This window comes from Fusarium subglutinans, assembly GCF_013396075.1.
Source record: "Fusarium subglutinans strain NRRL 66333 chromosome Unknown NRRL66333_c0000088, whole genome shotgun sequence".
Taxonomy (NCBI): domain Eukaryota; kingdom Fungi; phylum Ascomycota; class Sordariomycetes; order Hypocreales; family Nectriaceae; genus Fusarium; species Fusarium subglutinans.
In genome coordinates, this window is record NW_023502151.1 from 54,127 (window position 1) to 70,668 (window position 16,542).

Below are 16,542 nucleotides of genomic sequence, written 5' to 3' on the forward strand. Positions count from 1 at the left end.
TCCTTCCCCGAGTTTCTGGACATGTTTGAGCTTCTGTTTGGGCAACCGATGCGTTCATGGCTCTTTCTTCAGCTCTGACAGATCAGTGGACAGGGCATGTACCTTTGTACCTAGGTAGAATGCATCTCTTAGGTGAGGGAGGCTCCCATCCATATATGTGTCTATGGAATTCTGCAATGCCCAGAGCCAACTTCTTTGAGGACTTACTTGCTTGTCTGGCAGATAGCTCCAGGCATTACTGATCATCAATTTTGACAACGAACATAGCTACCTACGATATATTTCCTCGCATTGGTTCCCATTCTCTCGGGAGTTGTACGGCTCTCATTCATTCAGTCTTGTTGTGGACCTTGGCTTCTCCAACTCTTCTTCAATATCATTCCCTTAGTGCACAGAAGCTTGTTGAGCCTCTCCATCGAACTTCATCCACTCATATTCACTTATTCGTATTCCACATTCAACATTACTCCGAATGATTCTCTCCCAATCTGACTACCCTCCTCCGACGACCAGGATCACCCTTCACCCTCGGCAACGTCTTCCGTGGTATAGCAAGGAGAGGCAAGAAAATCGGGAACCCTATCCCAAACACCAAAAAGACTTGATTATATTCTAAATCTAGTATAATTTAAGTCCTATAGATTTAGAGCAGCTTAGATTGGTTATCTTTGACACATTAGTTCAATGCCAGACGTTTCCTTGCCCCAGGGGTGATAGGTACGGAGAGATCTGCAAAAAGGTTTATCATCTGTGCCTTGCATTGCATTGCAGAAGGATCATTAGCATCCCAGGCTAGGTTCAAACGTGAGTCCCCTTCCTATTTTTTTGGCTCATAATCGTCCAGTGCCTACAGTCAGTCAATGTTGAGCCCTCATCCCAAAGAACACAGCCACCAGCTCAGCAGCTGAGAAAATCTCTCAAACTCATCAATGAGCCGCTTGATCGTCACTAACCAGGATGCCAACAAGACCCTGAAAACGCCATTATCCTCGCTTGGCTCCGGGGGCCCACTGGACGGAAACTTAATGGCAACCAAAACAGTTACTACAGGCGACAGCCTCCGGAGATTTCTCAGGTTCCTGTGAGGTTCTGGCCCGTCCAAACTGGGTACCTATGGTGACTGACGCAACTCTGTACGAGATACTACCCAGTCTCTAGTGCTTCGTACTTTTGTAGGAAAAGGCCAGAAAGAAATTATTGTTATGCTTTTCATACCGTTATTATACTAACTGCATGGCATGAGAACTCAAGGGTGTTGCTCAGCCATTTCATCAACTGTTTCAAACACAGCACAGAATCTACATCTTACGTTCATCGATTCGTGATGAGCAAAACTCCTTAGATCTAGATCTATTCACCTTTCAACTTCATGGACTCTTGATTCCACTTGTCAAAATATCATGATACTCCCCAAAAATTCTTATTCCCTCGCCCACCGCGAGGCAACCTACCAGAAACGCTCACCGAGCTCCTCGCTTAACATGCCCCCACGTGAACCTGGGGTGAGGCTCAACAGTACATGGAGATACGTCCCAAGGCGTCGTACCGCTTCAAGCTGCAGAAAACTCTACAATTGTGCACTTTGTAGATATCTCACTATGCGTAGGTACCTAGTAGCAATGGGGATTTCGTGCGAGGGGTATTTGAATCAGTGCCTAGGAATGATCCGTGACCAACCTTCGTACCGTGAACTTCTTTCCAGGGGACAGGACTCTCAGAATAAAGGCGGGCTACGTTTCGTATCTAACATCAAGCCATGTTCTGAATCGAGTTACATCATTCAGGATACACTAATAAGCTCGATTGCTTGGTGAAGCACGTGGTCATAATGAAAGATAAGGCTCGGCCCGCCGCTTGTGCAAACTCTGATGCTGGTAATGGTGTACAGAGATGACTACGGATTCCCTATCATTCAGGTCCTGAACATGACCAAGACGCTGATGACAGACGATCTCCAAGGCGGGGATGGTTGGTGGCTGCGAGAGTATAATTGGGAATTATATCGTATCACACAACAACGCCCTTAGTCTAGCTAGCCACACCAGAGCTCGCCGTCGAACAAGACCCAACAATGGAACTGGATGACCAGTTCCTACTTTAACCAAGTCGTGTTTGCAACAACACACAAGTCACATGTATAGAGGTACAGAATGGAGAATATTGTGCAAGTATTTTGGTTTCGAGGAACTTCGGCTTTACAGCCCTGGCTTCCTCCAGCTTCCCTTCACATCCAGATATGACTCAAGAGCTAACAAAACTGACTGCCGCCGCTCAACCTCGGCCAGCAGTCACGTCCCCTTCTCGTCATCAAACCTCAACTCAACCCAGCATCCCTTTTGGCCCCATCCAATATCTCCATCATCTTTGATCATCCCCTCCAGGTCCCCTTTTCTTGCTACACTAGCCAATTACATACGTCAGGAGATGGTGGTATCATTAGAAACAACAACAACGATCGGAAAAGAAAAAAGGGACGGGAAATAACGATCAATCCCGGGTCCACGTCTAGAATGTAAAGGATGAAAGCGGCGCCAAGAAAAAGACACAAATGAAGACGAGCAAGATTAAGCCGGCTGATATACACGCCGACGCCGGTTCATGCGATACTTTATCAAAAAGAAGAAAAGAAAATAGGTTCTCTCGGAAAGACACTAGGTCTGGTACGAGTAGGGAGTGTGATCGAGTGCGTGTGCCGATATGTACATGCACCAAGATGAGGGTAGTGAATGAGAGTGATAGAGCGTAATGTGTGCTCAAAGCGATGGGTTTAACCTGAAAACGACTATTCGCTTGTAAGGGGTACGTGTGCCAAGCACGATTGGGGTATCTCAGTAGCTCACAATGTGCATGCAGAACTTAAAGACATCATCAGTTCATAAAAACTGCGGCTGCTCTACTGACGAGAGCGGTCACCGAGGTTCAACCAGCTCATGTCTGATGACTGCGAGGCCATTGCGAGCTGAGGCTGCGTGCTTACTCCAGATGGGGGTGTCTGAGGCGGTGGGACCCGTGGAGACAAAGGTGCACCGAAGTAAAAGCTGGGGTTATAAATGCTGCTCGTCGCTCGGTCTGTACCCCAGGGTTTGTCTTTATGATCAGGGTCCCATGTCTCGTTCACGCTCTCGGGGATGCCGCTGGAGTAACCAGAAGATGCTTTTGAAATAGGGCGCTCGATTTTACCAGCTACACCATCTCTAAAAGGAATATTCTTATTGTACTCGGCGACGACAGGGCTTCCAGAATTGACTCGGTTCATCTCGGGGCGGAATTCGAAGTTCAGAGGGGGCACAGTTGCTGAATCTTGCGTAACGCGAGGGTTTCGATGCGGGATCGCATCTGAGTAGTGCGAATCACTATCAGACCCGACAGTGTTTCTCTTGGAAGAACCGAATCCTAGGATCTGCAGAGCACTACCGCCTGACCAGTATCGGTTCCAGCCAGAGCTCCTTCGCAACCCGTCCTGTGTCTCGAGAGGTCCATTCCGAGGTCGAGGCTCGGCAACAGATGGATCGAAAGCCACTCCACGAGTATCTTGTCCTTGTAATACAGGATGTTGCATCTCCTGTAGGACTGGTTTACCAATTGTAGATTTGAGTTGTTTGTGTTCAGTGCAGACAGAACTACGGTTGGTGCCGTTGCTCAGCTTGCGCGAGACACCGGGCTTGTTCTTGCCAGCACGGCCCATCAGAATCGCCATAGATGAGAATGATTCTTGTGACATGTTGGAGTGGTGGCCGCGGAAAGGTGACACAGGGCCACCGCCAAGCCCCATGGGATCCTTCTCATCAGAAGGGAAATCGTGCCTGGGCTGCGTGTTCTCGGGTGATGGTTGGCGGGTCTTCTTACGGCGGCGCAAGAGTAACAGAATGACGATGAGCACAGCAATGAAGCCCAAGATCGTGCCCAGTGTGATCCCCAATATGGCATTGGAACTAAGACCAGATTTGTCATCACTACTGGCACCGCCAACCGGCGCGATGTCGCTGTTGGTAGCAGAGCTGGAATCAGAGATGGTCGCCGATGAGAATGAGTCGTCGGTGGCTGTTGCAGAGGTAGTCGACGTCACTAATGTCGATGACCTGCTGACAGACTTGGTTTTCGTGGAAGATTCGGTCGATGATGTCTTGGTGGTTCTGGTTCTGGTCTTGGTTCCAGTTGTAGATTCCGCAGAGAGAATCTTTTGTGACTCGTCACCTACGATGCTAGAGGCATCAAGCCAGGAGTTCTCCTTCATATCAAAGAAGGCGAGAGGCTCGTCTTTGTTGCCACCAACAAACACAACTCTGCCATTGGAGTCCTGGGCCATCGAGTAATCCGAGCGTGCCGTGGTAGGAGCTAGTGTCGAGTTATATTCAGGCCAGTCCTTTAGGGACAGGTCACGCTTCACGTTTTGATCCACAGCATTTTGGCCAGGTGCGTTGTTATCACCCCAAACAACATAGCGATGAACTTTGTTGGGACTGGCAGAGAGATCGAAAACATAAAGACTTTTGGAACCATCGTTTCCCTGAACAAGCATGGCTTTGCTGGAAGCCGCGACGGGGGTGGACAGTGTGATGCCCGTTGTTCTCCAACTTGTTGCGGCGTTGAAGAGCAAAACTTGCGTGTTCCAGTCACTACCACCAAGCAGGCAGACTTCGGCATCGGACCAGGCCAAAAGAATGGGATTGACAGACGCGGCAGATCCTGCTGCGCTCTGGAGGATATATGGTCCTGAGGCGGCGAAGTATCGTGAGGTATCCGAAGGTGTTTCTCTGCCGTCCTGGCTACCACCAGAGACGACTATCTGGTCGGTATTCTTGATATAGGCAGCACCGTGGTGTTGTAAATTTCGGAAGGCTGTGTCATCAATAGGCAGGGTCTCCCACTTCTTGTCGGCGAAAACATATTTTTGCAGACCATTGTAGTCAGCTTGACCACCGCTACCTCCGACGACAAACAGTGCTGCATCAGTTCCGACACAGGCTCCTCCCGTAACTTGTTCTCCCATTTTCAACTTCTTCCATTCTGCACCCTCCTCAAGCGGTAGCGACAAGAAAGCAGTTGGCGTAAAAACATAAAGGGTGTTGTCGTGGACAACAGAGCAACCATTGTCCAGTGAGGACGGCGGCTCAGGTAAACTCATCGCGAAAAAAGATACCCAGTCAATCACAATCTTGAGAACAAATTAATAAGATTTCGATAGCATGACGGGTTCGAAAGTTGGTCAGTTGGTGTTCGCGTCGCAAATCAAATCGAAGGCCAAGTCAGAAGCGAGCAGTGGTCAAGACTGTCGGAAACGAAGTTCAACTCTTGGAAGGCTAAGAGAATGCACACGTCGCTGAAAGAGAGGTCGTCACGGGTAAGGAATGAATCGAGTTATTCGCAAGCAGACAGAGTTGAAGCTAACGGATGTGGCGACGATCTGATGAACCCGATGCCTGGGGAGAGCTGGCCGGATGCAGCAAGAGAGTGTTGGTATCGAAAGGAGTGTAAAGGTGGCTGAGTTCTCAACACCACAGGTGCGAGAGTGACAAAAGACGACGCTGACGTGGAGAAAATCGCAGTGATCTACTTCAAAAGTCGAAGTAGCAGTCGTATTGGAGGGCGAAAGATGAGGTGTTCGGTTCAGGAGGGTAGATGTCTGTCGTACGCTTTTCGATATCGCTCTCTAGCCAAACGACGGGAATGCAAATCAAGCGTGCAATTTGGCGCTATAGGTAAAAGGAGGGAGTCCGACGATTGGCAGTTAACCTCGACGTGATCGTACCAGACGGTGTTGCGAGGCCTGGAATGGGTGTGGCAGAGACAAGCGCAGGAAAAAGAGCAGACAAAAGCAAAGCAAAGCAGATGATCCAGGAGAAATGAGAGAGAAGAGAGCAAATGCAGCACTGGGGGACGAGGCGTATGACACGAGCTCGTAGTGGAGAGTCGTGACTGGGGTGACCTTGTCCAAGGCGGAGTCTCAGAGACAGACAAAAATGGCATGGATGAGTTGACGGACACAAATAAGCAGGGGTCTGACGCTTGTGGTCCTGCAAGCAACCACTGAGTACGCCGCACCGCACCACACGAGCCATGAGCAATCTTGCTAGGACTTAACGTGGTATTATGACGATAGCTCGGTGCACTTCTAGGGCGTGCTATCCGCCTGTGATTCGGCAATTGCTGATCCCAAGTTGTGATTTGTTGCGATTCTCCTGTTAATATGGTGAGCTTGGGCAGTGGCGGAGTTTGAGACCAGAAGTGAGACGCCAGTGCCAACAGAGTCCAGTAACTGCAGGTACAGTGGGTCTCCTCCTCCCTCCCTCCACAAGAGGCTGGCAGGCTGGTCTTCCCGCCCAGGGGTTAAGGCCTCTTATTGGTTGGTGCAACTCTTACCAAACGCTTCCTGACGCCCAGTGGCAGGGGATCCTCACAGCCAATGCAACATACCATTGGTGGCATGAAATGCCCATTTCAGAGCCCTCGGGGCATTGTGAAATGTTACAGGGCAGCAATATGTAGCACCTCCACTCAAACCAGGGGTGCTTGCGAGGTCTGTTCTAAAAGAGGCGCACGGCTCGTGCATCTACCCTGAGCTTGAAGAGATTAAAATAGGGGCAACCACTTGAAGCTCACAAGTTCGTCACTATTGTCAGTCAAGCGAAGACATTATATAGGTTCGGGATGTTATATAAACGTTAAGTGCTCCGTACTGAGTTATCAATATCAATGTCATAATGGCAGAAACGTTGTTGGCATGGTACTCAGGTATCACATCTATAGGAGCCTGGAGGCTTTCATAAGACTTGCATGGCAGTAATGCAATGGATATCTCACATACTTGGTAGGGTCAAGTAGCCAATTATCTGGGTAAGTACAATGCCAGACCACACTCTTTAGATCGCACCCGTAGCAAGCCCGTCGAGTCGTAGATTATAGTTAGGGCACCAGTAGAGATGAGTAAATAATACGAGAATTGACCTTCGTATAATTGCTTGCGCCGTGTATACATACGTTTGTGTTTCTTCGTTCCTCTGTCACACAATACCACACACATTGGGCTAGGTGGACCAAAGTAACTATCTGATGTTGAGAGTCAAAGGATATCACTGATGATGACGACCATGGCCAGCCTGAACTGTATCTAATTTGGACAGACTCGCCCATTAATTGGCCATGTCTGCTTCGACGCTTCGATCCGGTCCAGCCACTCTACCAGTGTGTCGCCAATTGTTGAAGTAAAAGTGCTCGCTGGTTCTAGGCTAAATACACAAGTCTGGATATGAAACGCGCTATTGCGCACCCAACCTGAGGACCCCAGTCCCCTATTGGGGCTAATAAGAGCTTGGATCCTTTTCACCTGCCCTTCTCGAATTACTCGCATGAACCTGCATAGGTGTTTTCTCTCGTGTACGATTTCAGCGACGACGGTCTTGACAAGAGCCGCGTGTGAACATAATGATTGCATTGGGACATACAATTCGGCGTGCCTCGTGGATTAATTGTTAATGCTCATTGTCCTTTCAGACAACGATTTCCTCTAATATGTATACACCCCGGCGATACTCCGTATCATGATATTGGTTCATCTTCAAGGGATGGAGCAGTATGTCGTCAGACGGAGCCAATTGTCTACTCCGTATGTACTTGGGCATTGAAAACATCCATACGTCTTGTGCTTGCTACAACACCGGTAACTTCTAACCTCCTCGCTGCCTAGTACCTAAGTACGGAGTATAGCTAGTACAGATTGATTATTTACCTAGCCAGTAAATCTTTCTTTCTTAGATATTCTCAAGATGGTGTAATATAATGGTTAGGTAGCTTATGATCGATGGCATTATATATATACACGTACAACGGTCAAGATTTCCAGCAGTGAACGTGTCGCGTGTCTCGCATTCCGGTGGGGCAAAAAATTAAAAAAAGGGCATTCAAGATCATCATAACGAAACAGTTAAATATTCAGGTATAGCCATGGAACATACTAATCAACGAATCGCAGACTGGGTGGGATACCACTCAACGGCGGCGGTTCTTCATTGCATCGAGCAGGTTAGCAAGAGACATGCTTAATTCAGACATTATAATTAAATAATCGTCGCCTGAAACTAATCCTTGGCATTTCATATCGACGTTACCCTATACTGCCCACGGGAAAACGAAAAACAAAACTCAGGTAGTTGTTATTTTATACAACTGATATCCCAAGTATTGATTATCTGTGTTATTCCTTAACCTGTGTTCTTCGTACTGCGTTACCTTAGGGCCTGATCCAATCTATTACTAACCTACACAGCTAGCTTTGGTCCGCTAACATTGCTTGTAGATCAAGGCCACTTATTCAGTTAGATTATAAGGTTTAAGGCAGTAGCTATATAACCTTAAGACTTAATATTAAGGTTATTATATTCTTTAGCATAGTATATAACGCTATATATTATAATATACTAAAAAATAAGTATTATATTATATTATTCTTATTATATAAGACCCTATTAGCTATACCTTATATATTAATTAGCTATATAAATACTTTATTTTTTAATATTTATTATAATTAGAGCTACTTAAAATACTATAGCCTAAAGGTAACCTTATTAATCAAGTTTACTAAGACTTTAGTCTAGCTAAAGACTTTATTATTAATACTTTTATAGCTATTATTAGAATACCTAGATCCTATTTATTGGTTATTACTAGGTTAAAGCTAAATAATAGTAAATAGACTAAAGAGAACATATAGATACAGCGTTTTCATTCTGTGGCGGTACCTTATTATAATTTATACAAACTGCCTACCTTCCCTTACAAAAAAGAAGTCTTCCTGGACCCGAATCTCAAATAGTATCGCCTATAACCATTTATGATGCATATATCCGCATGGACCAATGAACTCCAACAGTGCTGCAAATCATCGCTGTTAATCTAATTTCTACCCACTCCTTTTCATATAACTGTCCGTTCTTCCCCCAATATTGTGAGAACCCTAAACACACTGCATGTTTCCGTATCGTCCTGCCATGGTTGGATCTACAGCCTCGATGCTGGGCGAGCCATCCTATGAGCCAACCATCGTAGCAAAAGCCTCAGTTGGAAGTTGTGACTGGAATTTGTTAGTCTCCCGCACCCGCTTTCATGATAAATGAGACCCATACCTTCTTCTCGTGAAATATTACCAAAGCCTGGTCAAATTCCCAATTCACTTGGGTAAGACACATCTCGGAGTACTGGGGGGTCATGCCCGTTTGCTTGCATAACTCGGCGATCATTGCTTGATGTTGATCGGCCGGTGCCGTAGTAGGAATTGAGGCAGGCGCTGCGAACACGTTGGGGAGTAGACTATATGTTCGAAGCGACAGCATGTCGCTAACGACTCGGATAACCCCCTGCCCCGGCTTTCCGGGTCCAAGGACGAATGTACGGGAGAAGCTTCGCTTTCCTGTAGCATTGGTGTTGGGGTCTTGCTCCTCGAACTCACCGTGCACTGCCACTATCAAGCCATCGACGCCTCCGGAGCTCTGGCCGCTGGGGTCGACAAGTCCCTGCAAAGGATGGCAATCCATGATGTACTTGTTGATCTCCACTTTGATATCGGGGTGTCGAGTGAGGGGAAGGGTCTTCCAAGCATCCTGAATGCTGGCAGTGCCACGGAAGAGTCGTTGAATGCGAGGGTTCGGCATGGTGATTTTAGTCAAATTTCGCGATAGCTTGATATACGAAGCCCAAGGCATGGGTGCAGCAGCGTTGGGATCCGGAGCTGCTCGTGTGTCAACCGATATAGAAAATCGACTGTCTTCGTCGTATAACCTCGACGCGAGGCCAGACCGGTCGCTGTCGTATGCCGCAAAAAATTCCAAGAGGAAGTTTTCGCCAATACCACCGACATCCCTGAAATCAGGACCATTCTGAGGAATTGGCTTAGGTCTAAGGGCAGCCTCCTGCTCGGCAATCTGCTCCGGGGTGCGTAGTTGGGTACCGTTGATGTTCTGCAACCTGGGAAACCATTCCAGAAGGGTTGATGGGTAGTTTGGATCTGTGGTTTCGATGGGATTCCCTGTCATAAATAGGGTTTCGAGGTACTTGAACTTGCCCTTCCATGGTTGGAGTGCTTGCATTGAAGCCACCTGGTTGCCACTCATGTCGAGATTTTTCAAACGAGGAAAAGTTGTCGCAACGACTTCCACTTGACCAACATCATCGATATTATTGTTTGCCAGACTGATGCTCTCGATTGCATCTTGTTTCTCCTTATCCGTCTTGAAAAGGCTCTCGCAGACAGCCATGAGCCCCCTGAATGTCTTCAGAGCACGCTCTCGACTCTCAAACATGCCTAAAGTGACGAGGTTTGTGTCTGAAGCAAGGGCATCCAGATTGAGAAGCTTGTTGGCGCCAAGGTACCGAGAACTTAGGATTTCCTGAAGTTTGGTACGGAGCTCTAGAGTAGTCTTGGACTCGATTGCCGTCCCCCTGTCCGGGACTTCGTCCACTTCGATGACCTCCAAAGGCGCACCAGCAAACGTGAATGTGTTGAGCTTGATTAATTCAGAAGCATCCTCCCCACTCGCTCCTATGTAAACGTAGTCACCGACTGTATGGTGCTACAGTGAGTTAGCAGGCGTTGTTGAATAGCGTCAGCCGAGGTGCGGGGGTGTATAATTATATAACACGATGCATGGTAGATCGATAAATAGTTCTCCGAATCTCGCATAGCCGAGTCGAATATTCCGCACCTGAAGCCCTGTCAATGACGATACATACCTTTTTGATGGCGACTTTTCGCTTCGATCCAGTTCTGAATGAACCAGCTTTTCTCTCCATAAAGCCAAGGAGGTCGTTGACACCTCCTCCAGCATTGCTGGCTGCTTTGCTTTCTTTCAAACCACCAATTCGTAGAACCGTAAGGCCTGTCATGTCTTGCGATCGAGTCTTGGGACCCCTGCCAGAGGAAGCAGTTGAAATGCGAGAGGCAAGGGATGCAGCGGTGCCGTTGCTCAAATGCTTCAGGACATTTTGAGCATTTTTGGACGGGCCGCCACGTGTTGAAGTTCGAGTACTGGACCGAGGAGGTTTGACGTCGGCAGTGGTAGCCTTCTTAGCACGTCGACCAGCACTGTCCATATCCAAATCGCCATCGCCATCAACACGACCAGCCTTGCGCTTCTGAATCCCACCTCTGGAGGTGGTAGCTGGCTTGCGCGCATTACGAGTCTCACGCGCGCTGGTATTCTGACGACCTCGAGGCGCCATAGTGGTAGGTGGTGGTTCGAGATAGTGATAGTAGATGTTCTTTTTTCTTTACTTTTTTTTTGGGGGGGGGGGTTTTTGGTAGTCTTGCTCGTAGTTTTTGTGTTTTTTTGCTCCCCCCCTTTTTGTATGTGGTTTTTCTTTAGAGCGTGGTATCAGAAGCGAAGATTGTGGCAGTTGTGAATTTGTGGGAGCCGTTTGGTGATCTCACAACCTCAAATGCTGAACGTGATCGAGTTCGTGGTTGAAGAAGGGGCCAGAGCTGGTCAGAGGTGCAGCGGATGATAATCCAAGCCTCGAGCTGTCAAGCGCAATTACTTCAGATGGTGATTGCAACCTGAAGATGGTCTATACCAGTACAGCGACAAGTGTGAGTAGGTCGGTCGAGATTCGTGCGCCTGTGTAGCGTATTGGGTTGAAACGAACAAGACGCGAAGATTCGCTGGTGTTATCTCTGTCGACGTGAGAGCGAGAGCTAAAGCTTTATGATAAAGATTTGCGCAAGCTCCGCGATGTTTGTGATGCGGAGACGAGGCAATACGTGAGGAAAAAGGAAAAAGTATAGAGAAGACAAAGAAGTTCTCTTCGCGAAGCAAGCTGTGACGTTTTACAAAGGCCCCACTAACCCTGGCGAGCATAAAGGCACTCGACCAGGCAGCCTCACTACCTAATTTGGCCTAGTTACCTTTAGCGGTTGACTTACCAGAAAGCCAAACGGCGTAAATTCGGAACCTGAAAGGTAGCAAGCATCGATTGTCTTTACAAAGATACCAATAAGTTGTTATTATCTAGGTAGGTACTTACTTTGCTTCACATGTAAATAGCAAAGAGTAGGTGCTTCTAAAGGAAGTACGAGACTTTGCGTACACCTTAGGGTTTTCTAAACACTGTGCATTGATGACCTGATGTTGTATTTTTCAGCTAGCCAACCTACTACAGTAGGTACCTGCTAACTTCACAGTTGAATATTGGACTCGGGTTACGTAGACATCATCAGAGCTGGAAAGATCCTACCTTCCATAGGTACCTTCTTCGAACATGCCTCGAATCACGTGATATCGCGTTTTAACTCAGCGCGACCCAGACATGGGCAACGCGCCCTTGCCTTCGTTAGCTAAATCAATCATCTGCAGGTGCCTGGTTTTGTCACGGAAGAACTATCGCAGGGGAAAAAACAGCCTCATCTTCCAGAATGGTTTAATTATTGATTCAAATCACTGCATACCCGAGAATCCGCGCGTCACTACATTTATTCACCACGATGGACAGTGATGAGTTCGACGATGACATCGCTGATGAGGATTTCATTACCGCTCTTGATCAAGTCTCGTCTTCTATGAACGGACAAGGCAACACAAAAGCTTCACATGCAGTAATATCGCAGCCCTCAAATAAGCCAAGCTCTGCAGCTGTCGCAGCTTTGGAATTGGAGGATCTCCCCTCAGATGCATTCTCATCCCCAGAGCCACAGTCGAGATCGAATGTGTCTGCAGCAGCCTCGGCTGGTCGAGTCCCTCGAACAGGGCTCAATCGAACAAGTTCCGGAAACTGGCGTCAGACGACCCTTTTTGGCGGCTCATTATCAAGCGATGGCCCGCACCCTTCGCAGCCAGCAGCGGCGACAAGAGTGTTCCGCGTCGATCTTCCTCGAGAAGAACCAACTCACCATGAAGTCGACACTGAGGCTATGCAGACATGGGTTTATCCCACCAACTTGGGCGCTATTCGAAACTACCAATTCAGTATCGTCAAAAACAGTTTGTTTAACAACACCCTAGTAGCATTGCCAACAGGTCTTGGGAAAACTTTTATTGCTGCAACCGTCATGCTCAACTTCTATCGATGGACCAAGAAAGCCAAACTAGTATTCGTTGCTCCAACAAAGCCCCTTGTGGCACAACAGGTCGATGCTTGCTACAATATTGCGGGTATCCCACGGTCTGAAACAACACTGTTGACAGGCGATATCCCTCCAGCTCTCCGTGTTGATGAGTGGGAGTCACGTCGAGTCTTTTTCATGACTCCCCAGACGCTACTAAATGATATATCACACGGATATGCCGATCCAAAATCCATAGCTCTGTTGGTCATCGATGAGGCTCATCGCGCGGTTGGAGAGTATGCATATGCCAAGGTCACAAAACTCATTCGACGATTCTCCAAGAGCTTCCGAGTACTAGCATTGACTGCCACACCTGGCTCAAAAGTCGAGACAGTACAAGAAGTCATCGACAACCTAGGCATATCTCATTGCGAAATACGCACAGAGGACTCAATAGACATTCGTCAGTATGTTCATCAGAGGAATATCGAACAGGTTGTCCTTGATCCGTCCGACGAAATGGTCCTAGTCAGCGAACTTTTCACCAAGGCCCTGAAACCGATGACGGATAAACTGAGCTCGCAAAATATCTGGTTTGGGCGAAGCCCGATGGCTATCACAGCATACGGATTGATGCAATCCCAAAGAGAATGGTTCGCTTCTCGAGGGAGGCATGCGAACCAGGGCGTGCAACACATGATGCGGGCGGTCTTCAGCGTTCTTACCAGCATCGCACACTCGATAAAATTGCTAAACTTCCACGGTATTAAGCCTTTCTATGACAATCTTGTCGACTTGCGTAGCGAACAGGAAGGCAAAGGAGAAAAGGGTTCCAAGTACAAGCGTCAACTGATTCAGGATTCTAATTTTCAGGAGATGATGGATAGAATTTCCAAATGGCTTCGTACGGAAGGGTTTGTGGGACACCCCAAACTCACAGCCTTGGCCGATACTGTGTTAAATCACTTCATGGACCAGAGTGACAATTCTGCGACTCGTGTAATCGTGTTCAGTGAATACCGAGATTCTGCTGAAGATATTGTGCGCATGCTGAATAAACATCAACCTCTTATCAAGGCCAGTGTCTTCGTTGGACAGGCTGACGGCAAGAGAGGAGAAGGCATGAAGCAAGCACAGCAAATTGAGGCAATCAATAGGTTCAAGAGGGGTGATTTCAACGTGCTCGTTGCTACCTCAATTGGAGAAGAAGGACTGGACATCGGCCAGGTCGATCTAATCGTCTGCTATGATTCCTCGGCATCCCCAATTCGAATGCTGCAACGAATGGGAAGAACTGGCCGAAAACGAGCGGGTAACATCGTGCTGCTACTCATGCGTGGCAAGGAAGAGGATCAATTTGCCAAATCTAAAGACAACTACGAAAAGATGCAAACACTAATTTGCGAGGGAAGTCGGTTCAATTTTCGATTTGATCTCTCGACACGAATCGTTCCAAGAGGGGTTGTACCCGAAGTGGACAAACGACACGTCGACATTCCTATCGAAAACACACAGGACCAGTCATTGCCAGAGCCGAAGAAGCGTCGAGTACCAGCAGGAAAGAAGAAGCCGCCGAAAAAGTTCCATATGCCTGACGGAGTTGAGACAGGATTTCAGAGTGTGGCGAGCTTGTTAAAAATTGGTGGGAAAGCAAAACAACAAAGCAACAAACGCAACCCGGAGCTGGGTGACCTCGCCACAGTGCCAGAACTCAGCAAGGTATTGCTCGATGAAGAAGAGCTTAAGGAGCTCAACCGGGCATACCGCAACTTGCCGTTCAATCATAGCATAATTGAGGAGACAGATATGCCTGATATGACAGCGCACCCAGAACTGCAGAGGCAGCTCAGACCAGTATTTAAGCTAAAGCATGGGACGCGCACCAAACGGTTTGTCAAAATGTGGCATAAGATGGCACATGATCCAGAAAGCTTGGTTTTGCCGTGTCGATACCAAGATAGGAGCAACTACTTGGAGATACCAGTACACGCATTTGCTGGATCTGGATCTGAAACCGAGCCAACAGATGAAACATCAACAACGAAAGCGAAAGGAATAGGAGTGAAGGCGTCAGTAAAGAAGAAACAAAATAGAAAGCCACCTTCGAAGGCACAACCTAGTGCAAAAAGAAGGAGACTGTCGTCCGATTTAGCACCGCAAACATTTGCTGCTGGCTCCATGGTGGAAGAGGGCCTTTCTGAAGAGGATGATGAAGAGGACGAGGACGATGAAGAGGACGAGGTCATGCCTAGAGGCCGTGGGCGACCAAAACAAAGCAGCAAGCCTGGATCGAAAGTGAAGCGAAGGCCTCGGCAAAAGAAAGGTGGACTCAACAGCGACGAAGTCGGTGACGATTGTGAACGCGACAGCGATATGAATGAGACTGATGGATCCGATAATGGCGAAGATCTTCTGGACTTCATCGTTTCTGACAATCACCCGGTGTCCAGCGGGATGGAGCGCGTTTCTCTACGAACCAGTTCTCCACCCGTTTCATCAACATCCACTCCAGAGTGTGCCCATGATAAATCAACAAAGCCATTCTATGTGCCGACTCAATTCCCAGGAACGCAGGAGAGTGATGATATTCCAGACCTCGGAGAAGTTCTGAAGATGACCGGGAAGCAAAGAGGCCAGGACTTTTCCGACGACGATGTTACTGTAAGGCGCACAGCACGTGGAAGACGAGCTGTTGTGGATGAGAGCGACAGTGACTGATTCGTACAATGGCCTGCAGAAGGATTTCCGGGAATTGGCAACGAGAGAAGTCACTAGAAGAGGCGCATCATGATGTAATGACAAATGATACATAAGCTATATAGACTACCTATCTGAAAGAGTAATTGATGGATGGGCGAATCGTAGCAAGGGTGTCATTGCTTCATCTTGATCCTAACCGTGTCAATTCCTTCCCAACCACTCACTCACTGGTGTAGATCCTGTGTATTGGTCAGCCACGTATATATATATGATAATCGAACATAACAATGTGACAACATCTCGAAACTTCAGAAACCCAGTTTATAAGCACCACCGCCCCCGACGCATCTGCCAGGCTCACCGACCGCCCGCCCGCTCATGATTGTCTCCGCGTGCAAACACGCTCGAGAGCGGCGCACAGCAGAGACGAAGAGAAGAGCATCTTGTTGGGAGCTTAGCTGGCAAATACATATGCCGAAAGCAGTCTCAGACGGCTCTTCCTATGAGAAATGGAGGGTTGAAAAAAGGAGCTCATCATGCGAGATTATACAGGAAACAAGTGTGGTGTAACTTACAGGTGTAAATGTTGCTGTGATGCGATGCGTTTTGTTAAGAGTAGAAAGAAGGAAGAGAGAAATTGCAGAATCACGAACTAGAGTTTTCTACGCCGACAGTGGAGAAACAATTCCCTAAGCGACGTGGTCCACTTTAGACGCGGAGGCGCCAACTTCAAACGCGTGCTTTCTACTCCCTACCAAAGCCTATAGCACCCCAAGACTGGGGGAAAAAAAGCTCCGACCTTGATGAGA

The 16,542-nt window shown here is 47.8% G+C and overlaps 3 protein-coding genes across 3 annotated transcripts; 1 reads left to right on the top strand and 2 right to left on the bottom strand.

The window, feature by feature from the left end:
* Window positions 1-2,893: 2,893 nt before the first annotated feature.
* FSUBG_7100 (uncharacterized protein) lies at window positions 2,894-5,125 on the bottom strand (the record flags this gene model as incomplete). Its single annotated transcript, XM_036685370.1, has 1 exon — window positions 2,894-5,125. The coding sequence occupies one exon, from the start codon at window positions 5,123-5,125 to the stop codon at window positions 2,894-2,896; it is 2,232 nt and encodes a 743-aa protein (XP_036537363.1).
* Window positions 5,126-9,025: 3,900 nt separating this feature from the next.
* Window positions 9,026-11,214, bottom strand: FSUBG_7101 (mRNA export factor MEX67; the record flags this gene model as incomplete). The annotated part of the gene is made up of 3 exons (XM_036685371.1): window positions 9,026-9,070; window positions 9,123-10,565; window positions 10,726-11,214. 3 exons carry the CDS (start codon window positions 11,212-11,214, stop codon window positions 9,026-9,028), a joined length of 1,977 nt encoding a protein of 658 aa, XP_036537364.1.
* Window positions 11,215-12,472: 1,258 nt separating this feature from the next.
* Window positions 12,473-15,751, top strand: FSUBG_7102 (fanconi anemia group M; the record flags this gene model as incomplete). Its single annotated transcript, XM_036685372.1, has 1 exon — window positions 12,473-15,751. The coding sequence occupies one exon, from the start codon at window positions 12,473-12,475 to the stop codon at window positions 15,749-15,751; it is 3,279 nt and encodes a 1,092-aa protein (XP_036537365.1).
* Window positions 15,752-16,542: the final 791 nt, after the last annotated feature.